This window comes from Nerophis ophidion, linkage group LG08, assembly GCF_033978795.1.
Source record: "Nerophis ophidion isolate RoL-2023_Sa linkage group LG08, RoL_Noph_v1.0, whole genome shotgun sequence".
Lineage (NCBI taxonomy): Eukaryota > Metazoa > Chordata > Actinopteri > Syngnathiformes > Syngnathidae > Nerophis > Nerophis ophidion.
In genome coordinates this window covers 36,577,592-36,602,834 of record NC_084618.1, presented here as the reverse complement: position 1 = coordinate 36,602,834, position 25,243 = coordinate 36,577,592, and the positions used below count along the sequence as shown (strand labels likewise).

Genomic DNA, 25,243 nt, shown 5'->3' with positions numbered 1-25,243 from the left:
CAAATTTAAATTTTTTTCCAGTTCTCCTCTTTTAAACCGTTCAATTAAGTGTTTTTTTATTTTATTTTATTCTCTACAAAAACCTTCTGTAAAAGGAAAAAAAATGTACGACGGAATGATATTACAGAAATACTCATTTATATATATATATATATACCGTATTTCCTTGAATTGCCGCCGGGGCGATAATTAATTTAAAACCTCTTCTCACTCCTGCGCTTACCAAAGGCATGTGGTAAAAGTAAGCATGCGCTAATGATTTTAAAATCTCTTCTCACTCCGGCACTTACCAAAGGTATGCAGTAAAAATTTGAGTGTGATGTAAGCTTGGACCTTAAATCCTGCTGAATAGCTCTTAATCTTCTTCCCTTTATGCGATTTCAAATCACCGGTATTGAAATCAGCCTCCTCCATTTTGAAAATGATGACAGGGGAAGTGTCACTCGTGACGTCACGAGTTTGACCAGGCGGTAATACTAAGCATGCGCTAATTATTTTTGGGAAGCGAGTTTGACCCAGCAGTAATTCAAGGCAGGCGCATACTATATGCCTTGCGGCAATTCAAGGAAATACGGTAATCTTAATCAGGAAAAATTACTAATGATGTTCCATAAATTCTTTTTTTATTTTTTTCAAAAAGATTCGAATTAGCTAGTTTTTCCTATTTTTTGGGGGGGGTGAATTTTGAATTTTAAAGAGTCGAAATTCAAGATAAACTATGTTTCAAAATGTAATTTTAATTTACTCGCTACAAAAAACCTTCCGTAAAAGGAAAAAAAATGTACGACGGAATGATAGACAGAAATACCCATGTGTGTGTATATATATATATATATATATATATATATATATATATATATATATATATGTCTTAATTTGATTATCCAGAGAATAATGCTCGATACCGTGGGAGAGCGCAATATGTATGTGGGAAAAATCACAAGACTACTTCATCTCTACAGAACTGTTTCATGAGGGGGTCTCCTGACGATTGAGGGACTTTATTTAAGTGTGTATCAAACTGGTAGCCCTTTGCATTAATCAGTACCCAATAAGTAGCTCTTGGTTTCAAAAAGGTTGGTGACCCCTGGTATACATAATACACGAGTTCATCCATCCTGCATTCCTTTGCAATGTAATGACTACTGCTGCCATCTGGCGTTTGAAGTTGCAACTGCTTAGAATTTATAACAAAACAAAATTAAGTAATGTGTTATTTATACAGGAAATGTAGGGTTTGGTTGAAACTTTATCAGTAGATTGCACAGGGATGCCGTTTTAACAAAAAAAAAAAAGTTTGTTTGGGTTCACGTTTGTTGTGGTTTACACCATTTTAGACCCTCGAAGGCCTCGGTCGACTTCCGCACACGTGACCCTGTCAGTCGACTAGCCAAACACGGCGGGAGCCAACCGGTTGTTAGCATAGCACACAGCCAGGCGAGGCGACATGGAGCACCGTCGCGTGGACAGAGTGGGCCTCCTGTCCCCGCTGGAGGAGTCGAGCGCCGAGATCAGCCGAGACAGCGGCGTCGTCTCGCAGAGTGCCAGCAGCCTGTCGATGGTGAGCGACATCCTCAGCAGCGGTACCGTGTCACAAAGTGCCAGCTTCGGCGCGGCGGCCAACGTCGTCTCGCCGAGTTCGAGCCCCCGCGACGCCGAGCACGACCAGCGGCAGGACGACGAGGACCTGACCCAGGCGGCCCTCGCGTATTCCTCCTACGTGAGAGCAACGGCCGGGGAGGAGGTTAGTGCTGGCAATGGCGGAACTTGTGCTAAATGTAAACAAGCTGGTTTTTAAGGGGAATGGAGAAGCGACGTTGCTTAGCAACACTGTCGAAACTGACAGCTTTGTCCTCTGACTGACACTTGACTGAATTGATAACATTAGAACAGGGGTCACCAACCTTTTTGAAACCAAGAGCTACTTCTTGGGTACTGATTAATGCGAAGGGCTACCAGTTTGATACACACTTAGATAAATTGCCAAAAATAGCCAATTTGCTCAATTTACCTTTAATAAATACATCTATATAGAATAGAATAGAATAGAGTTTTATTGTCATTATTGCAATGAACAGGTTCAATGAACAACGAAATTGGAGCAGATCCCCTAAGGTGCATATATCCATCCATCCATCATCTTCCGCTTATCCGAGGTCGGGTCGCGGGGGCAACAGTCTAAGCAGGGAAACCCAGACTTCCCTCTCCCCAACCACTTCGTCTAGCTCTTCCCGGGGGATCCCGAGGCGTTCCCAGGCCAGCCGGGAGACATAGTCTTCCCAACGTGTCCTGGGTCTTCCCCGTGGCCTCCTACCGGTTGGACGTGCCCTAAACACCTCCCTAGGGAGGCGTTCGGGTGGCATCCTGACCAGATGCCCGAACCACCTCATCTGGCTCCTCTCGATGTGAAGGAGCAGCGGCTTTACTTTGAGTTCCTCCCGGATGGCAGAGCTTCTCACCCTATCTCTAAGGGAGAGCCCCGCCACACGGCGGAGGAAACTCATTTCGGCCGCTTGTACCCGTGATCTTATCCTTTCGGTCATGACCCAAAGCTCATGACCATAGGTGAGGATGGGAACGTAGATCGACCGGTAAATTGAGAGCTTTGCCTTCCGGCTCAGCTCCTTCTTCACCACAACGGACCGGTACATCGTCCGCATTACTGAAGACGCCGCACCGATCCGCCTGTCGATCTCACGATCCACTCTTCCCTCACTCGTGAACAAGACTCCTAGGTACTTGAACTCCTCCACTTGGGGCAGGGTCTCCTTCCCAACCCGGAGATGGCACTCCACCCTTTTCCGGGCGAGAACCATGGACTCGGACTTGGAGGTGCTGATTCTCATTCCGGTCGCTTCACACTCGGCTGCGAACCGATCCAGCGAGAGCTGAAGACGAAATTGGAGCAGATCCCCTAAGGTGCATATACAATATGGTAATATAAGTAGTAAAAAAAGATAGAGATGAGAGATGTATCTATGTATATGTATATATATCCACACAGATGCATATATGTATGCATATGAATATATATACACTCATACATATAACATTATTGCACATTGTAGTCCGAAAAAATAGAAAAAACATTTAAACATTATACATGAGGACATGATGGACATATTGTGCTCACTCAGTGCCTGTTTAATGCTACTATGGCTCTTGGGTAAAAGCTGATTTTTAGTCTATTGGTGTTCGCTTTTAGCACCCTGTAGCGTCTGCCCGAGGGTAGTAGTTGGAATGGGTCTTTCACGATGCTCTGTGCTTTCCTGAGACAGCGGGAGCTGCACAGGTCAGCCAGGGGGGGAGGGGGCATCCGATGATCTTCTGGGATAGATATATATATATATATATATATATATATATATATATATATACTGTATATATAAAAAATGGGTGTTTCTGTCTGTCATTCCATCGTACATTTGTTTTCCTTTTACGAAAGGTTTTTTGTAGAGAATAAATGATGAAAAAAAACATTTAATTGAATGGTTTAAAAGAGGAGAAAACACGGGGAAAAAAAGAAAACTACATTTTGAAACAGTTTATCTTCAATTTCGACTCTTTAAACTTCAAAATTCAACCGAAAAAAATGAAGAGAAAAACTAGCTAATTCGAATCTTTTAAAAAAAATAGAATTTATGGAACAGCATTAGTCATTTTTCTTGATAAAGATTAATTTTAGAATTTGGATGACATGTTTTAAATAGGTTAAAATCCACTTTTGAAATAAGATTTAAATTTGATTCTACAGATTTTCTAGATTTGCCAGAATATTTTTTTGGAATTTTAATCATAAATTTGAAGAAATATTTCACAAATATTCTTCGGCGAAAAAACAGAAGCTAAAATGAAGAATTAAATTAAAATGTATTTATTATTCTTTACAATAAAAAAAAAATACTTGAACATTGATTTAAATGGTCAGTAAAGAAGAGGAAGGAATTTAAAAGGTAAAAAGGTATATGTATTTAAAAATCCTAAAATCATTTTTATGGTTTTATTTTTTCTCTAAAATTGTCTTTCTGAAAGTTATAAGAAGCAAAGTTAAAAAATTTATGAATTTATTTAAACAAGTTAAGACCAAGTATTTAAAGTATTTTCTTGGATTTTCAAATTCTATTTGAGTTTTGTCTCTCTTAGAATTAAAAATGTCGAGCAAAGCGAGACCAGCTTGCTAGTAATGAAATACAATTAAAAAAAAAGAGGCAGCTCACTGGTAACTGCTGCTATTTGAACTATTTTTAGAACAGGCCAGCGGGCTACTCATCTGGTCCCTAAGGGCTACCTGGTGCCCACAGGCACCGCGTTGGTGACCCCTGCATTAGAAGTATATTTCATGTCCTAACATTAGTATTTGAGATTGGCGTGTAATTGGGGAGGAGACCCTGCCCCAAGTACCTAGAAGTTTTGTTCACGAGTGAGGGAAGAGTGGATGGTGAGATCAACAGGCGGATCGGTGCGGCGTATTTGGTAATGCGGGCGCTGTATCGATCCGTTGTTGTGATGTAGGAGCTGAGCCAGAAGGCAAAGCTCTCAATTTATCGGTCGATCTACGTTCCCATCCTCACCTATTAAAGTTAAGTTAAAGTACCAATGATTGTCACACACAAACTAGGTGTGGCGAAATTATTCTCTGCATTTGACCCATCACCCTTGATCACCCCCTGGGAGGTGAGGGGAGCAGTGGGCAGCAGAGGTAGCCGCGTCCGGGAATCATTTTTGTTGATTTAGCCCCCAATTCCAACCCTTGATGCTGAGTGCCAAGCAGGGAAGTAATGGGTCCCATTTTTATAGTCTTTGGTATGACTCAGCCGGGATGTGAACTCACGACCTAACAATCTCAGGGCGGACGGTCATGAGTTTTGGGTTATGACCAAAAGGATAAGATCACGTGTACAAGCGGCCGAAATGAGTTTCCTCCGTTGGGTGGCGGGGTTTGATTGATTGATTGATTGATTGAAACTTTTATTAGTAGATTGCACAGTTATAATAAATAAATGGGTTGTACTTGTATAGTGCTTTTCTACCTTCAAGGTACTCAAAGCGCTTTGACACTATTTCCACATTTACACATTCACACACTGATGAAGGGAGCTGCCATGCAAGGCGCTAATCAGTACCCATCAGGAGCAAGGGTTAAGTGTCTTGCTCAGGACACAACGGACGTGACGAGCTTGGTACTAGGTGGGGATTGAATCAAGGACCCTCGGGTTGCGCACGGCCACGCCGTCCCAGTTCAGTACGTATTCAGTACAATCGACCACTAAATGGTAACACCTGAATAAGTTTTTCAACGTGTTTAAGTCGGGGTCCAAGTTAATCAATTCATGGTAAGGGGCTCTCCCTTAGAGATAGGGTGAGAAGTTTGGTCATCCGGGGGGAGCTCAAAGTAAAGCCGCTGCTCCTCCACATCGAGAGGGGCCAAATGAGATGGTTTGGGCATCTGGTCAGGATGCCACCCAAACGCCTCCCTAAGGATGTGTTTCGGGCACGTCCAACCGGTAGGAGGCCACTGGGAAGACCCAGGACACGTTGGGAAGACTATGTCTCCAGGTATGACCTGGAAACGCCTCGTGATCCCCCGGGAAGAGCTGGACGAAGTGGCTGGAGAGAGGAAAGTCTGGGCTTCCCTGCATAGGCTGCTGCCCCCGGTACCCGACCTCGGATAAGCGAAAGAAGATGGATGGCTGGATGGATTGGTAATTAAAGGCCAGCTCGTTCATTCCTCTGTTAAAGAAGTCCTGAGTTTTAAAGCGCACAAACAGTTTGTGACACATTATAGACAACATCATTAAAATTTAACATTGATCTCATTGTTTTTTTTTCCTTGGGCAATGCATGCCACTTGTTTCTAGGGACCCATAGCGCTTAATGGTATTACTACAGGGGCTGTCAACAATTCCAATATTTAATCGCGCTTTGATTGATCAAATAACTCAGATTGAATCATGGTACATGGCGGATATATAGAATTTTTCATCATTTATTATTATACCCTAAACCAGGGGTCAGGAACCTTTTTGGCTGACAGAGCCATGTAAGCCACATTATTTTAAAAAACATTTCCGTGAGAGACATATAATATTTTTTAACACTAAATACAACTAAATGCATGCATTTTTAAGTAAGACCAACATTGTTAGAGTATAATAAGTCTCTTATTCTTTTTAATAACATTGTTATTCTGAAGCACTGGGCAGCACATTAAACAGGGGGTAGTGCATGTGCCTCACAATACGAAAGTCCTGAGTTTATTCCCGGGCTCGGGATCTTTCTGTGTGGAGTTTGCATGTTTTTCCCCGTGACTGTGTGGGTTCCCTTAACGGGGCGGTGTGGCGCGGTTGGGAGAGTGGCCGTGCCAGAAACCTGAGGGTTCCTGGTTCGATCCCCACTTTCTACCAACCTTCAATCAATCAATCAATGTTTACTTATATAGCCCTAAATCACTAGTGTCTCAAAGGGCTGCACAGACCACCACGACATCCTCGGTAGGCCCACATAAGGGCAAGGAAAACTCACACCCAGTGGGACATCGGTGACAATAATGACCCAGTGGGACGTCGGTGACAATGATGACTATGAGAACCTTAGAGAGGAGGAAAGAAATGGATGTCGAGCGGGTCTAACATGATACTGTGAAAGTTCAATCCACAATGGATACAACACAGTCGCGAGAGTCCAGTCCAAAGAGGATCCAAGACACAGCAGCGAGAGTCCCGTTCACAGCGGAGCCAGCAGGAAACCATCCCAAGCGGAGGCGGACCAGCAGCGCAGAGATGTCCCCAGCCGATACACAGGCGAGCAGTACATGGCCACCGGATCGGACCGGACCCCCTCCACACGGGAGAGTGGGACATAGAAGAAAAAGAAAAGAAACGGCAGATCAACTGGTCTAAAAAGGGAGTCTATTTAAAGGCTAGAGTGTACAAATGAGTTTTAAGGTGAGACTTAAATGCTTCTACTGAGGTGGCATCGCGAACTGTTACCGGGAGGGTATTCCAGAGTACTGGAGCCCGAACGGAAAATGCTCTATAGCCCGCAGACTTTTTTTGGGCTTTGGGAATCACTAATAAGCCGGAGTCCTTTGAACGCAGATTTCTTGCCGGGACATATGGTACAATACAATCGGCAAGATAAGATGGAGCTAGACCGTGTAGTATTTTATACGTAAGTAGTAAAACCTTAAAGTCACATCTTAAGTGCACAGGAAGCCAGTGCAGGTGAGCCAGTACAGGCGTAATGTGATCAAACTTTCTTGTTCTTGTCAAAAGTCTAGCAGCCGCATTTTGTACCAACTGTAATCTTTTAATGCTAGACATGTCATGTCCGTTGTGTCCTTGAGCAATACACTTCACCCCTTCACCCCTTACCACAACCCATGATGGGTTGTGGTAAGGGCCTTGCATGGCAGCTCCCGCCATCAGTTTGTGAATGAGTGAGTGTGGAAATAGTGTCAAAGCGCTTTGAGTACCTTGAAAATAGAAAAGCGCTATACAAGTATAACCCATTCACCATTCCCTCCGGGTACTCCGGCTTTCTCCCACCTCCAAAAACATGCACCTGGGGATAGGTTGATTGACAACACTAAATTGGCCCCCATGTGTGAATGTGATTGTCAATGTTGTCTGTCTATCTGTGTTGGCCCTGCGATGAAGTGGCGACTTGTCCGCCTACCGCCCGAATGCAGCTGTGGCTCCAGCATCCCCCGCGACTCCAAGAGGGACAGGCGTTAGAAAATGGATGGATGGATGTTATTCTGAAGTTTACCAATAATGATTAAAGTACTTCTTACCATTAATGCGACTTCTTGAAAATAGATGGATGGATTAAAATGCATGAGAATGTTTTGTATATTTAACACTGTGATTACCAGCGGAATCATTCATTACTTATCGTGGACTCTAGAAAGAGGTTCCGCAGCCTCCGCAGCAGAATCTCCAGATTCTTTAACAGCTTCTTCCCTCAGGCCATAAGACTCTTGAATGCATCATAATAATCCCCTCAATTTCCCCCAAAAATGGATGAACTCGCTGGAATGTAAAGGCAATATAACCTACATCGATAAACGTGGATGCATATGCAAAAGTGCAATATATTAATATGTTCAATAATCTATTTATTTATATCTACTCCTTATTGCTCTTTTATCCTGCACTACACCGAGCTAATGCAACAACATTTAAAAACTGTAAAGTTCAAGTTTGAATGACAAGAAAAGGAAGTTTAAGTGTTAAGCAATGTCAGCTAAGATATATCTGAGAGCCAGATGTAGTCATCAAAAGGGCCACATCTGGCTCGAGAGCCATAGGTTTCCTACCCTTGCCCCATGACGGATAATTTTCCAACTTTTATTACCACTACTGGACCATTAGTTTGCTTTGATACAACGTTGTTGTTTTTTTTAAACAATATGCTATTTTAAACAGCGCAGCACAAAAAGAACAGACATTAAAAAATTTACCTGCAGTGCTTTGGTGTCTTGCAAGATTTTTTTAAGAATACAGTTTGTATTCCTACTTTTAGGAGCACTCGCATTTAGAGCAGGAGCTACACCATGTTTGGATACCAGTTTCAGACATTGATAAAAAAAAAAATGTAGATTGTCTTCATCATGGTTTGATTGTCAAAGAGGTTTGTCAATGTAATCTGTGATATTTCTACCTGAATAAATGCTTCTAAAATTCTGTACATTACGAGTTGTAAAAGTTAATGGCATTCTTGTCGCTGCATGACAATGTTTTACATTCTTTATTTATTAATAAGGTCTAATATTCAGCCTCCTAAACATTCTGTAATTGCGGACTATCAACCAGAGCATGTTATAAAAAATATACAATGTAATTTAATCTGCCAGAAAACGTTCATCGAGGTAGAAATATAACAAAACATTTATTGAGAAAGCATGACCATAATTGCAGACGATTTTTATATTTACTTATTTAGTTATACCGGATGTGACGCATAGCGCTCTTATTGTGAAGCCGGAAGTGTATGATTGTTTCAGAATAGGTGTTTTTGACAGTTTTCGACGTGACAAAGAACAACAATATTATAGACTTTCTGCATCAATCTTTTCTCTCTGTTGAGCTTTTATTCCATTTTACCAAAGCAGTTAGTGTATGTAACAATCTAGATTTTATGTTTTCAATGCACTTAACTGTGATCTGAACACGAAAGTAAAGCTCTACTTCTCTGCAAGCAGCAAAGTGCGCCAGCACGCATTCCCTCCAATAATGTTGTCTCACAGCGATTGATGATTAAATTGTCTTTTCTTGTTGAACGACTTGGCATGGCTTTGGATCTGGTATTTCAATAACGTCGCCCTTTTCTTTGTGCAATTCTGCTCTCTATTTTCCTGTTTGTGGCTCAACAGTAACTAAACGCTATTAAGTTTTCCTACGCTGTGGAAAGGATCGAGGGTCAAAAAAGAGTCAGGACGCGAATGCGTTTAAAAAATAGCGCCGTTATTGGAACGTATAGTTAACACATTGTTATTGCGGTAACTGTAGCAGCGCTAATTATTACTGTTTCGGATATTACAGGAAGTCTCACCCCAATCTGATATTTACGAGAGTTAGTTTATAATGCATATACATACATATATTTGATACACTGTGTAACTGGATAAAAAAAGCAGACAAGTGTTAACTGAATGCTTGTGATCCCACATAATTGCGTAACGTAGGACCAGTCGGCTGGGAGCAAGCGAGACAAAAGACCATCTGTTACCATTATTTATTTAATTCAAGATGAATTTAGGCTTGCAGTAGTTCTGCCTGAGCAAACAACTTTTCCCTCCTCCAGATTCTGCTCTTGGAGAAAAGCCTAGAGGAAATGCTGACAAGAGTGGACGAGTTTGTCGGCATGCTGGATATGGTAAGAGTTTATAAAGTTTGTGTTTTATCTGTTTTATTGTATTCGTTAGTCTCACTTTTGTTTTGTCTGCAGATCCGTACTGATACTTCCCAGATAGTGAATGAAAACCTACCTCAAATCCAGCAGAAGTCTGAAGAAATGAGACAGATGTACAGACGGATTGACAACTTAGAGGTGAGCGAGGGAAATTTACAGGGGAACTGCACTTTTTCGGAATTTAGCCCATCATCCATGATTTCCATGTGAGACAAAAACACAAATTAATTCCCTTTTCTGTGCATTGTAAATAATAATAAAAAACTCCTAATAAGAAGCGGCTACCAATGCAGGTAAAGAAGATCATTTATTTTTGCAAATAAAGCACTCTTAAAAAAACCTCCAACGCCCACTTTTAAATGAATGATGCAAGTATATGTTTCTGCAGGCCTCGAATTTAAACTTTTTAATGTCAAGGCAAGTGTTGCCTTAAAGGAGGGCTCATATTTTAGGGCACTAAAGCAAGTTAGAAGGGCACCACGGCAAACATTATTTTCTTTCATCGCAGGGGCTCCAAAGCATGCATACATACATACAAACATGTATGTATGTATACATATATATATATATATATATATATATATATTAGAGCTGTGAATCTTTGGGTGTCCCACGATTCGATTCAATATCGATTCTTGGGTCACGATTCGATAATATATTGATTTTTCCGATTCGATTCGATTCTCGATTCAAAAACGAAATTTTTCCCATTCAAAACGATTATGTATTCATTCAATACATAGGATTTCAGCAGGACACCCCAGTCTGCTGACATGCTAGCAGAGTAGTAGATTTTTTTTTTTTACTTTTATAATTGTAAAGGACAATGTTTTATCAACTGATTGCAATAATGTAAATTTGTTTTAACTATTAAACAAACCAAAAATATGACTTATTTTATCTTTGTGAAAACATTGGACACAGTGTGTTGTCAAGCTTATGAGATGCGATGCAAGTGTAAGTCACTGTGACACTATTAAAAAAAACCTATAAAAATCCCTCATTGACATTATCATTAGACATTTATAAAAAATTAAAAAAAGAACAATGGTGTCACAGTGGCTTACACTTGCATCGCATCTCATAAGCTTGACAACACACTGTGTCCAATGTTTTCACAAAGATAAAATAAGTCATATTTTTGGTTCGTTTAATAGTTTAAACAAATTTACATTATTGCAATCAGTTGATAAAATATTGTCCTTTACAATTCTAAAAGTTTTTAAAAAAAAATCTACTACTCTGGTAGCATGTCAGCAGACTGGGGTAGATCCTGCTGAAATCCTATGTATTGAATGAATACAGAATCGTTTTGAATCGGAAAAATATCGTTTTTGAATCGAATCGAAAAAAACCGATATATTATCGAATCGTGACCCCAAGAATCGATATTGAATCGAATTGTGGGACACCCAAAGATTCACAGCCCTAATATATATAGTATATAATATATACTGATATATTTTATTATATGTTTGTATAATATGTACAATATATTAAAAATTCCCAATAACCATGTAGAATATTACAGATTACAATATTACGCACACACAGATTGTAGCATGTCAGCAGACTGGGGTAGATCCTGCTGAAATCCTATGTATTGAATGAATACAGAATCGTTTTGAATTGGAAAAATATCGTTTTTGAATCGAGAATCGAATCAAATCGGAAAAATCGATATATTATCGAATCGTGACCCCAAGAATCGACATTGAATCGAATCGTGGGACACCCAAAGATTCACAGCCCTAGTATATATATATATATATATATATATATATATATATATATATATATATATATATATATATATATATACACATATATATGTATGTATTTATATTTATGTATATTTATACAGTATGTGTATACATATGTGTGTGTGTTTATATATGTGTATGTATATATATGTGTGTATATAATCTGCATATAATAATAACTTAGTATTTTCGATCCAATGAATAAAGGGTTTGAATATTCTCTATATCCAACTAAACATTAAACTAGCAAGAACAATCCATACACCGACAACTCATCTCATCTGCTTTTGTTGTTGGAACGACATCATTGGTAACGATAATGTACAAACAGGGGTACATCAGTCATAACTTGAGAATATTTTTGGTGGATGTTTTTGATGCCAATATTCATATTTTTTTACACTTTTATTGTTTTTGTGTGTTTCAAAGGTTTTTATGATCACTTCTCTTTTTTACGATTTTGTTTCTTTTCTTTCAACTTCGCTTCTTTTTCTTTACGATATCAAAATAATGGCTGTGTGTTTGCGTGAGGGGCAGGCGCCTGAGGGCGGGGCCTATAACAAGTTTCCCGTAAGCAGTTTTACGGGACTTGGGCATGCAAGTACTGTAGAAAAACAAAGGAGGGCCGAGGGCGTCCAAATTAAGTTAAAAAAAGCTTCAAAGTATGAAATTATGAAGCAAAAGTTCCATCCATTTTCTACCGCTTGTTCCTTTCGGGGTCGCGGGGGGCATTGCAGCCTATCTCAGGTGCACACGGGCGGTATGCGGGGTACACCCTGGATAAGTCGTTACATCATCGCAGGGCCAACACAGATAGACAGACAACATTCACACTCACATTCCCACATTTGGGCCAATTTAGTGTTGCCAATCAACCTATCCCCAGGTGCATGTCTTTTGGGGTGGGAGGAAGCCAGAGTACCTGGAGGGAACCCACTCAGTCACGGGGAGAACATGCAAACTCCACACAGAAAGACCCCGAGCCTAGGAATCGAACCCAGGACCTTTTGTGTTGTGAGGCACATGCCCTAACCGCTGTGGACTGTGCTGCCCGAAGCAAAACTTGTTTTTTTAAATTGATCTGGAGTAGACCTGTATTTGTTGTTGTCGGCATATTCATCTCCTTCTTGTATTTGTAGACATCATACAGTGACCCACTTGTAATACTCTTTGACTACGTCGTAAAGCACGATTTTGAGGGAAAAAACTACTAGCAATTTTTCTCTCCCAAATTGCAATTGCAATTCGATCTGCGATTTTTAGATTTTATACTTAAAACTGCAAAAATAATGAGTGAAGGAAGACATGTTACTTTTAGACTGCCAATTAACAATCTCCTGTCTCAAGGTGTCACACGTTAGAACAATATGCAATAATTAACTTTCAAAAGTATTTGAGTTTACACAGACAGACTCTGAGCTTTTGTCTCCATCATGATCTTAAAGTGAAGAAACAACCAATATTAGCTATACAGTGTTTATAATACAATGTAATCATAGTTTATATAATAATGCAAGTAACCATTTAAAAGGATATAATCTCTTGTTTCTCATTACTGTAGAAGTGTTTATCATTGCACTGTAATTGAAAGGTAAATAAGTTCTTTATCGAACAAAAAAATAAAATGCACTCATTTTTGTAAGGAAAAATGTTTCTTACCTAAATATTGAACATCTTAAGGTGCATTTTTTGCCCAGTTATAAAAACGAGGTCTGACTTTGTCCTTTTCTGTTGTCAGCCCCCGATCACGACATTCTTGCTTGTTTGTCCGTGTTGATGGCCATATATTGCCATCCAATTTGAAGTTGAAATATTTGGCTTTTTTCCACCTAATTTATGTTACTTTATGGAACATCTCACTAGCGAGTCACGAGTTTGTACGTGCTCTCTGTGTGTGTGTAAAGCTGGCGTCCCACTCTCCGCCCACCAAGACAAAGATTGTGAATGACTGAAAAGAGGGATCACCGCGTTCAGGTAATTCTACAGTAAAATAAACACGATCAGGTGCTGAGAGCGATGCACAGAGTGAGATGTCTTTCTCCCTATTTGAACCGAGACGCGAACAAACGCAGGCTCAATAATTCTGATTGGCCAACATGTCTGTCGTGCAAATACCGATGGGGAAAAAAAAAAAACTCAGCCTCTTGCGGTTATGTAATCGCACTAATTAAAACCTTGATGTAGATTAATCGTGCAGCTCTAGTTCCTATGGTCAGCTTCTTTTTACACTTGTATGACAATGTGTACATTTGTGTTGCTAAATACTATTTGCATTGCACCTTTGTTATCAAAGAGTGTTTGCATGTTTTACACTTGTTTAAAAGTTAGGAATGTTAAAATGCTAATAAAAACTTTGCCCGTACAGCCCATAAAGGTTTTCGGATGACAGGTTGGACCATGGAACAGATTAGTGCAATCTCAAGTATTTCCTAGCACAGGGGTAGGGAACCTATGGCTCTAGAGCCAGATGTGGCTCTTTTGATGACTGCATCTGGCTCTCGGATAAATCTGAGCTGACATTGCTTAACACGATAAGTAATGAATAATTCCACTTGTAATCACAGTGTTAAAAATAATGTTCAAAATATAAAAGATTCTCATGCATTTTTAATCCATCCATCCGTTTTCTACCGCACCTGTTTAAGAAGTTGCGTTAATGGTAGGAAGTTATTTATTTACTATTGGTTAGTGTGGGGCTTGCCCTCCTGGGGGTTCTTCAGACCACCAAGCACCGACGTGAGAGCCTGTTTCAGGGTTACAATATTGTTTTATTTTTCAATAAGTCTCTCAGTTGCTATCCAGCAATTGTCTTTTCGTCTTTCGTCCTCGCTTGTGCTTTGTCTCCAGCTCCAACCCCGTCTCTCCTCCCGGCTGCTGCTTATAACCAAGTGGCAGGTGATTCGATCACAAGGCCCAGATGGGCCATCTACGCACCTGTCGCTGATTTCGAGGCTGATCCTGGCAACACCCGCTTCGCTGCAGGCCCGCATGCCACGCCCCCCCTCCACAGTTAGCTTCAGAATAACAATGTTATTACAAAGAATAAGAGACCTATTGTAGTCTAGAAATGTTGCTCTTACTTAAAAATGCAGGTGTTTAGTTGTGTTCAGTATTAAAAAAAAATATTATATGGCTCTTACAGAAATACATTTTAAAATATTTGGCTTCTTGGCTCTCTCAGCCAAAAAGGTTCCCGACCCCTATCCTGGCATCTTAGAACAGATTGTTGTTTTGCCATATTGTTGCTCTAAAGTTGCTGATGTTGTTAGATTTCAATGTTAATGTTTTAAATGAACTTGTGCTTGCAGGGCTTTGTAAAGATGGTGGGAGCTAACATCAGCAGCATGGAGGAGCAGGTCACACAGGCAGAGGCAGAACTGGGATTGCTACCGGGCGCGTTCAAGAAGATCCTTCGCACAATGAATGTCCCAGGCTTCTTAAATGTGAATGCTCTTATTTCATACAAAAAGTGTCCCTTCTTGTGCGTATTATGTCGTTTCTTTTGTTTTTCATCTGTGGTAGAAACCAAACAGCCCGAAAAGAGCAGTGCCGCATCAGCGCCAAGAAATCCCCAGGGTGTTCCGGACGGACGATTACATCCCATCCCAGCCCGAGCAGTGACATGACTGCAGCACTCGGACCTCAAAGGCACTCCCGGAAGAAAGCGCTGACATTCTACTGCCGTAGATTGCAAAGAGAGGGTCGAGCAATAGCTTGTTTTCGCAATCACTGGAGGTCCATGGCGAGATATGCTTGTGTTTCCCTCTCATGGCAGCAGCAAGCACTGAACTGTAGCAAAAACGTGATTTTCTTTTCAAAAAGTGCCTGAACCGTTTTTTATGTTACAACATTTTGTTTTTGCTCACCGTGAAGAAAACAATCTTATTTGTTAGCTTGAAGGATCTTCCCATACTGGCTATTGCGGGTACAATAAGAGGAATTGAACGACATGAAGAATCAACACAGATTTTTTTAAATATAAATATCATCCCTGTTTGTTGTGTTTGTACAAATCTGCATGCTGTTATATCCAATGTGTAATCAGTCACCACAAGCAATATCGACTATTGTCTATTCTATGGCTTCCATTTCAACATACTACTTTTGAGCTTATTATTACTGGCTGCATATTTTGTGCCGGAATCTGTCATTTAAAAAAAAAAAAAAAAAAAAAGCACACTAAATATTTACCTGTCACAAGTGCATCAAAGTTTCGCTTAGTAGGTAAATGTGCCTGAGTAGTTTTTTTTACACTGTTTGGGAGCTTTTTGGCAAGACTACTGGACCTTACTTAAAGATGTGACATCATATCAACTTTGTCTAGCAAGCAATGACAGAAATGGCTCTATAATTACTTGAGTCACGTGTGACCCAAAAATATGACATCACACGTTTATTTTGATCACATTTTACAAACGCAATTAAAGGTTTTATAATATGTGACGTTGTTTACTCATTTGTGTCTGAAAAAAAATGAAAGGAAAACCTCAAATTTGGTTCGGCATGTGCAGGTGCAGAAGAACACTATAGCTGGCCGCGCTGTTGGCATTTTTGACCTGACCTCCTCCAGGAACTGCAGTCCTGTATAATGACGCTCGCTTGTAAAAAAGCAACTTTTGGTTCAGTAAAGCGTCTCGGACGTCTCTTTTGATCCAGCCGCACTGGTGTGTTGCCCTTCTTTCCGGACGAGGATGACAAGACCAAAAATACACATCACTAGCAATTGACTAACATTAGCGAGGAACATGTTGACTTTGTGTTTTGCTCTTTATTTTCTGAAACACATTTTATTCATACCCTTATTTTGACATAGAATGTGACATTGTTTGGAACGCGTTTTTGTGTACATGCAGTACTTGCTTTTATTTTGACATGAGAACGAGCCAGGCAACCATGTTACACAATTGACTTCAAAGAGCCTGAATGATGACCAGGTTGGAAATCATTTCACTAAAATGTTGTAAAATTTAGTCGACTAAAACTAGTCAAGTACTCTATTCAGATGACTAAAATATGACTAAATGGCATTTTTATCGAAAGACTGGGTAAAACAAGGTTTTAAAATGCTTTAAATTAATACTGGTTCAAATCACTGCACTTTGACTTAGACTTAGACTTAGACAAACTTTCTTGATCCACAATGGAATGTGTTCCACAGAGTAGCTCAGTTACAAAGGATGGAAAGGACAATGCAGGTATAAAGTAAACTAAAAATGTATCATTGTAGCATTTAAAAGTATAACATATATGTAATATTTACATAGTATATATCAGTGGTTCTCAAATGGGGGTACGCGTACCCCTGGGGGTACTTGAAGGTATGCCAAGGGGTACGTGAGATGTTTTTTAAATATTCTAAAAATAGCAACAATGCAAAAATGATTTAGAAATATATGTATTGAATAATACTTCAAAAAAATATGAATGTAAGTTCATAAACTGTGAAAAGAACTGCAACAATGCAATATTCAGTGTTGACAGCTAGATTTTGTTCATAAATATTGATGTTAAAGATTTATTCTTTTTGTGAAGAAATGCTTAGAATTAAGTTCATGAATCCAGATGGATCTTTTTTACAATCCCCAAAGAGGGCACTTTAAGTTGATGATTACTTCTATGTGTAGAAATCTTTATTTCTAATTGAATCACTTGTTTATTTTTCAACAAGTTTTTAGTTATTTGTTTATCTTTTTTTTTCGACATAGTTTGAAGAAAGACCACTACAAATGTGCAATATTTTGCACTGTTATACAATTTAATAAATCAGAAACTGATGACTCAGTGCTGTATTTTACTTCTTTATCTCTTTTTTTCAACCAAAAATGTTTTGCTCTGATTAGGGGGTACTTGAATTAAAAACATTTTCACAAGGGGTACATCACTGAAAAAAGGTTGAGAACCACTGTTATATATATTAGGGGTGTGGGGAAAAATTGATTCGAATCAAATCGTTTACGTTGTGCGATTCAGAATCGATTCTCATTTTTTAAAAATCAATTTAAAAAAAAAATGTTTTTAATCAATCCAACAAACCACTACACAGCAATACCATAATAATGCAATCCAATTCCAAAACTAAACCTGACCCAGCAACACTCAGAACTGCAATAAACAGAGCAGTTGAGAAGACACAAACACGACACAGAACAAACCAAAAGTAGTGAAACAAAAATGAATATTATCAACAACAGTATCAATATTAGTTATAATTTCAGCATAGCAGTGATTAAAAATCCCTCATTGACATTATCATTAGACATTTATAAAAATAAAAAAAAAAGTGTCACAGTGGCTTACACTTGCATCGCATCTCATAAGCTTGACAACACACTGTGTCCAATATTTTCCCAAAGATGAAATAAGTCATATTTTTGGTTTGTTTAATAGTTAAAACAAATGTACATTATTGCAATCAGTTGATAAAACATTGTCCTTTACAATTATAAAATCTTTTTTTTTTTTATCTACTACTCTGCTTGCATGTCAGCAGACTGGGGTAGATCCTGCTGAAATCCTATGTATTGAATGAATACAGAATCGTTTTGAATCGTAAAAATATCGTTTTTGAATCGAGAATCGAATCGAAAAAAATCGATATATTATCGAATCGTGACCCCAAGAATCGATATTGAATCGAATTGTGGGACACCCAAAGATTCACAGCCCTAATATATATAGTATATAATATATACTGATATACTGTATTTTATTATATGTTTATATCCATCCATCCATCCATCCATCATCTTCCGCTTATCCGAGGTCGGGTCGCGGGGGCAGCAGCTTAAGCAGGGAAGCCCAGACTTCCCTTTCCTCAGCCACTTCGTCCAGCTCTTCCCGGGGGATCCCGAGGCGTTCCCAGGCCAGCCGGGAGACATTGTCTTCCCAACGTGTCCTGGGTCTTCCCCGTGGCCTCCTACTGGTTGGACGTGCCCTAAACACCTCCCTAGGGAGGCGTTCGGGTGGCATCCTGACCAGATGCCCGAGCCACCTCATCTGGCTCCTCTCGATGTGGAGGAGCAGCGGCTTTACTTTGAGCTCCTCCCGGATGGCAGAGCTTCTCACCCTGTCTCTAAGGGAGAGCCCCGCCACACGGCGGAGGAAACTCATTTCGGCCGCTTGTACCCGTGATCTTATCCTTTTGGTCATGACCCAAAGCTCATGACCATAGGTGAGGATGGGAACGTAGATCGACCGGTAAATTGAGAGCTTTGCCTTCCGGCTCAGCTCCTTCTTCACCACAACAGATCGATACAATGTCCGCATTACTGAAGACGCCGCACCGATCCGCCTGTCGATCTCACGATCCACTCTTCCCCCACTCGTGAACAAGACTCCTAGGTACTTGAACTCCTCCACTTGGGGCAGGGTCTCCTCCCTAACCTGGAGATAGCACTCCACCCTTTTCCGGGCGAGAACCATGGACTCTGACTTGGAGGTACTGATTCTCATTCCGGTCGCTTCACACTCGGCTGCGAACCGATCCAGTGAGAGCTGAAGATCCCGGCCAGATGTTTATATGTTTATATAATATGTACAATATATTAAAAATTCCCAATAACCATGTAGAATATTACAGATTACAATATTACGCACACCCAGATTGTGTACGACAGACGTGTGTAAAAAAGATAGCCAACGGAGGCTTCCTGCTTAACACAAACTGTATTGGTACACATATCTTTCTGTAGACACACACATCAAAATACGGACACAGATTTTTCTTCCATACACACAAACCTAAATAAACGCACACAAATCTGAACCGAGATACACAGATTTTTTTTATACACACAAATGTCAAAATTAAGGAGTTGACTCATGTGACTAATCGCAAATAATTATCATTAATCATAAATTATGATGTAATTTATTTGGACCATACAAGCTCTTTTACCCTAACCGCTGTATTGTCAGTGATTGATCAATGTACAAAAATGAGTGAGAAGATTGTATCAGCTGTTTTCACGGGCTCATTTCAGCCTGGAAGAACTTGAGATAAAACCGTTACCAAGTTACGTGCAAATAAATGTCATGCGTTCAATTAAGACTTTTAAAAATGTCTCTGGATGACATCCTGACACAATGAAATCACATTTGTGCACAAATATTTGGGTCTTTTCTTAAGAAAATTTCAATTATGCAAGCGAGTAATCACTTGTGATTAATCGTGTTTAATTCAAATTCCAAAATTTGATTAATCTGATCCTAAAAGATGAATCATTTGACAGCTCTATATAATACACTTACACACTCACACTCACACACATACACACACACACACACACACACTCACGCACACACACACACACATATTGATATACGCAATTGCAAATTATTTTGCCACAATAATACTTCCATACGTTGCCAACCACCATGAAGCATTATAAAGGCAATGCTGTAAATGGATTATAATAAATTAATGTCATATGAGTGTGAATGTTGTCTGTCTATCTGTGTTGGCCCTGCGACTTGTCCAGGGTGTACCCCGCCTTCCGCCCGATTGTAGCTGAGATAGGCGCCAGCGCCCCCCGCGACCCCAAAAAGGGATTAAGCGGTAGAAAATGGATGGATGAGTGTGAATGTTGTCTGTCTATCTGTGTTGGCCCTGCGATGAGGTGGCGACTTGTCCAGGGTGTACCCCGCCTTCCGCCCGATTGTAGCTGAGATAGACGCCAGCACCCCCCGCGACCCCAAAAGGGAATGAGCGGTAGATAATGGATGGATGGATGGATGGATGGATGGATGCTGATTGGTTCAAACTTTGAACCTCTATTCACTAAATTCAATTCAATGAGGAAAAGCGGCAGTCGCCCTCTGCAGGTAATTTTATTGCACTGTTATTACATGTTAGAAGTCATGAAAGCAATGTGTTAATACTCTTAATTTGAAAATGAATAGTATAATGTGAAATATTACACAAAATGGACAAGAATAATAAGGGGGTTTTTGGGGGGCGGCATGGCGTAGTGGGTAGAGCGGCCGTGCCAGAAACCTGAGGGTTGCAGGTTCGCTTCCCACCTATTGACATCAAAGTCACTGCCGTTGTGTCCTTGGGCAGGACACTTCACCCTTTGCCCCCGGTGCCGCTCACACTGGTGAATGAATGATTGGTGGTGGTCGGAGGGGCCGTGGGCGCAAACTGGCAGCCACGCTTCCGTCAGTCTACCCCAGGGCAGCTGTGGCTACAGATGTAGCTTACCACCACCAGGTGTGAATGAATGATGGGTTCCCACTTCTCTGTGAGCGCTTTGAGTATCTAACAATAGAAAAGAACGATATAAATCTAATCCATTATTATTATTATTATTATTGTAGCACATTACCACTTTTTACTGGCATGTCTATGAAGAAATGATGAGGTAATGATCAATCTTGCAACATTGTTGTCTCTATTGTCTTGCTCAACCCATGAACTCTCTGGTGACTGAACTTCTCACCCTATCTCTAAGGGAGATGCCAGCCACCCTTCTGAGGAAACTCATTTCGGCCGCTTGTATCCGCGATTCTTTCAGTCATGACCCACACTTCATGACCATAGGTGAGAGTAAATACCTCGGTAGACCGAGAGCTTTGCCTTCCGGCTCAGCTCTCGTTTCGTCACAACAGTGCGGCAGAGAGCCTGCAATACTGCCCCAGCTGCTCCGATTTTCAGGCTGATTTCCTTCTCCATCTTTCCCTCACTCGTGAACAAGACCCCGAGATACTTAAACTCCTCCACCTGGGACAGTGTCTCGTTCTTTACCTGCAGAGTGTACAAACCATCGGGTTTCTTGCTGAGAACCGGGGCCTCAGATTTGGAGATGCTAAACCTCATTCCAGCCGCTGAACACTCGGCTGCGAACCGATCCAGTGAGAGCTGAAGATCACAAACCGATGGTGCCATCGGTTGACTGCAAACAGCAGTGACGCAACCTTTAGCTCCCCAAGACGTATACCCTCTCCGCCATGGTCAAAACTCTGCCTAGAAATCCTGTCCATGAAAATCACAAACAGGTTAGGTGACACTCTCGCTTTGGTTGTACAGAGATTGGATGGCCCTCAGCAGGGTCCCCCTAACCCCGTACTCCCTCAAAACCTCCCATAGGATCTACCGGGGGACTCGTTCAGACGCCGTCTCCAAATCCACAAAGCACATGTAGACTGGATAGGCATACTCCCAGGCCTTCCCCAGGATTCCCGGAAGAGTAAAGAGCTGGTCAGTTGTGCCACGATCAGGACGGAATCCACATCGCTCCTTTTGAATCTGAGGTTCAACTATCGGCTGGACCCTCCTTTCCAGTACCTTGGCGTAAACTTTCCCAGGGAGGCTGAGTCGTGTTATACCCCTGTAATTATCACACACCCTCTGGTCCCCCTTTTTGAATAGGCGAACCACCACCCCAGTCTGCCACTCCCTCGACACTGTCCCAGACTTCCACGCAATGTTGAAATGGCGTGTCAACCAAGACAGCCCTTCAACACCAAGAGCCTTCAGCATTCCTGGACGAATCTCGTTAACCGTACTATTTAAGTTTATATTGTAGCCAAACATTTTGCCTAATGTATATACTCACATTGAACATTATAGTTCTTTTCATAAATGTATCCCACTCAATGTGTTTTGTTTCCTTGTTCAATTAAGGCGAAAGCGACGTAGCAGTTTTCACAGCTGTAGGAGATATTGAAACATTTATTTTCCCTGGGACCTATCAACCTATATGTTTTATTTTTCATTTACGCTTTGGACATCTGGAATATCGGTGCGGCGTCTTCAGTAATGCGGACCTTGTATTGATCCGTTGTGGTGAAGAAGGAGCTCAACTATGGTCATGAGCTATGGGTCATGACCGAAAGGATAAGATCACGGGGACAAGCGGGCGAAATGAGTTTTCTCCGCCGTGTGGCGGGGCTCTCCCTTAGAGATAGGGTGAGAAGCTCTGCCATCCGGGAGGAACTCAAAGTAAAGCCGCTGCTCCTCCACATCGAGAGGAGCCAGATGAGGTGGCTCGGGCATCAGGATGCCACCCGAACGCCTCCCGAGGGAGGTGTTTAGGGCACGTCCAACCGGTAGGAGGCCACGGGGAAGACCCAGGACACATTGGGAAGACTATGTCTCCCGGCTGGCCTGGGAACGCTTCGGGATCCCCTGGGAAGAGCTAGACGAAGTGGTTGGGGGGGGGAAGTCTGGGCTTCCCTGCTTAGGCTGCTGCCCCCGCAACCCAACCTCGGATAAGCGGAAGATGATGGATGGATGGATGGACATCTGGAATACAAACATATAAATTATTGAACATATTGGATTGAAGTGGATTGTAGTTGTCATTGTCGTATTTTTTGTACATTGTTCATACGTGATTATTTTCAAATACAAACTTTTGCATAACTTTGTAGAATAATTTCTACGTTTTTTTTTCTTTATATCTAATTATGACTATACTTGACCTGGATTTTAGTTGGTGGTGTCTTTTATGCATATATACACTCAGACCCCATAGCCGAATCTACTTCTGTTTGCCAAGAGCAATTTAGTACACTCTTGTTTATGACTGTTCATTGGCTCCGGTCATGCCCATGGTAAGTAAAGCAGGAATTAGTCATTGCAAATGGAATATTTTTTATAGCTACAGCATTAAAACAAATCTGTTTACGACTTTCAACAAAATTTATGTTTTTTTACATTATGAAAGACATGAAATAATACCCACAGAGTTGCATGCATTTCATGTTTTTCATGTTGTGTCATTACTATATACTTAAATTCAATGAAAGGTGACTCTTACAGTGTTGTTTTTATCGTTATGTGTCTATAATATAAAAGGGTAAAGTGAGATAGATTAACACATGTTTAAAATGTACCTAATATGTTCAAGCTTCGGGAATGTTTTTATGTGGCCAAAAACTAGAAGGAGAGAGTTATTGTGGTGACTCTTTATCATTTGTGTTCCATGTGAAGAAATAACGTGTGCCATTTGTAATAAAAGTGTCGTTATTTTTTGTGTATTTAATATTAAAAGTTCAAAGAATTTCAGGATGAATTGTTGCTCCCACACGGCACCAAATATGTTTTTTTTAAAAAAAAAAAAATAAAGTGTGGACACCACTGATTTAGTTCTTATGCACCACTGACTTTATTTTGCTGAAACAATTGTATGTAATAAAAGGGAATGATCATGTTATTTAGTTTATATTGTTACGTTGTCCGGTGTTGTTGTGTTCATAAACAGTAACAAATAAGTTTATTGATTACATTTATTTTCTCTTAAACTATTCAATGTAAAAAAGTATCAGTAAGCGGTAGAAAATGGATGGATGGAAGGAAGTATCAGTATTGGAATCTGCAATACTTGCGCTGCATTTAGTTTCATTTAATTAAAGTACCTCTTGTGGCAGAGGGGTTAGTGCGTCTGCCTCACAATACGAAGGTCCGGCAGTCCTGGGTCAATCCCAAGCTCGGGATCTTTCTGTGTGGAGTTTGCATGTTCTCCCCGTGACTGCGTGGGTTCTCTCCGGGTACTCCGGCTTCCTCCCACCTCCAAAGACATGCACCTGGGGATAGGTTGATTGGCAACACTAAATTTTCTTCAAATTAGCCACCCTTTGCTCTGATTACTGCTTTGCACACACTAGGCATTCTCTAAATGAGCTTCAAGAGGTAGTCACCTGAAATGGTTTTCACTTCACAGGTGTCATAGTTTTGATGCCGTCATTGGCAATATACAATGTAAATAGTCATGAAAATAAAGAAAAGGCATTGAAATGAGAAAGTGTCCAAACTTTTGGCCTGTACTCTATGTATATAACACAACTTTAACATCATCAAAACATACATTTAAAAACCATAACCAAGTTTTTACAGCAACCGGGTTTTGAACCCAACACCATCTGCATTGTAAAGCAAGTAGTAATGACACCTGCCACGGAGCCACCAGAAGTGAGCGTGGAAAATATGAGTTTATATTATAATCAGTGACATAATTATGTGGCCAGGAATAAGTTTGAGTTAAAATTTGATATTAAGCGCTTTGTCATTCAGTACTTTACATTTGAATGTGTTCTTCTTGCAACTCCCCGGCCCCCACTGATCGCGAAGCCCTATGCATAGGGCATGTTCTGCTTTGGGTGGGGCGGAACATAACTGACACGACAACGTTATTATACTGCCAGTCTTTCACATCAATTTAATTCGGGTGAAACCAACATTAGTTACATCATTTTATGTTGACAGCACATTTATTTCTGATAAGATGATTTTAAAGGAAAAGTGGACTTCATCGCGTTACATTGTTGGAGTTGTAGTGGGCCGTGCATGAGCAAAGGTCATTTATTGAAAGAAGACGATCTACCGCATAATGTTCTACAGCAGGGGTCACCAAAGCGGTGCCGGCGGGCACCAAGTATCCCGTAAGGACCAGATGAGTAGCCCGCTGGCCTGTTCTAAAAATAGCTCAAATAGCAGCATTTACCAGTGAGCTGCCTCTATTTTTTAAATTGTATTTATTTACTAGCAAACTGGTCTCGCTTTGCTCCAAATTTTTAATTCTGAGAGAGACAAAACTCAAATAGAATTTGAAAATCCAAGAAAA

General features: G+C 40.6%; 1 protein-coding gene across 1 annotated transcript; it reads left to right on the top strand.

Annotated features, from left to right (window-relative positions):
- Positions 1 to 1,365: 1,365 nt before the first annotated feature.
- On the top strand, positions 1,366 to 16,118 carry bloc1s4 (biogenesis of lysosomal organelles complex-1, subunit 4, cappuccino). Its single transcript, XM_061908458.1, has 5 exons — positions 1,366 to 1,744; positions 9,808 to 9,879; positions 9,952 to 10,053; positions 14,987 to 15,121; positions 15,201 to 16,118. Exons 1-5 carry the CDS (start codon positions 1,448 to 1,450, stop codon positions 15,297 to 15,299), a joined length of 705 nt encoding a protein of 234 aa, XP_061764442.1. The 5' UTR covers positions 1,366 to 1,447; the 3' UTR covers positions 15,300 to 16,118.
- The last annotated feature ends 9,125 nt before the right edge of the window (positions 16,119 to 25,243 follow it).

Bases quoted from the DNA above. Each gene is read 5' to 3' on its own strand.
- bloc1s4 (XM_061908458.1), top strand. From the start codon at position 1,448: ATGGAGCACCGTCGCGTGGACAGAGTGGGCCTCCTGTCCCCGCTGGAG. The intron at 9,880-9,951 runs GTAAGAGTTTAT...TTTTGTCTGCAG, and splicing joins TTGTCGGCATGCTGGATATG to ATCCGTACTGATACTTCCCA. The intron at 10,054-14,986 runs GTGAGCGAGGGA...TTGTGCTTGCAG, and splicing joins GACGGATTGACAACTTAGAG to GGCTTTGTAAAGATGGTGGG.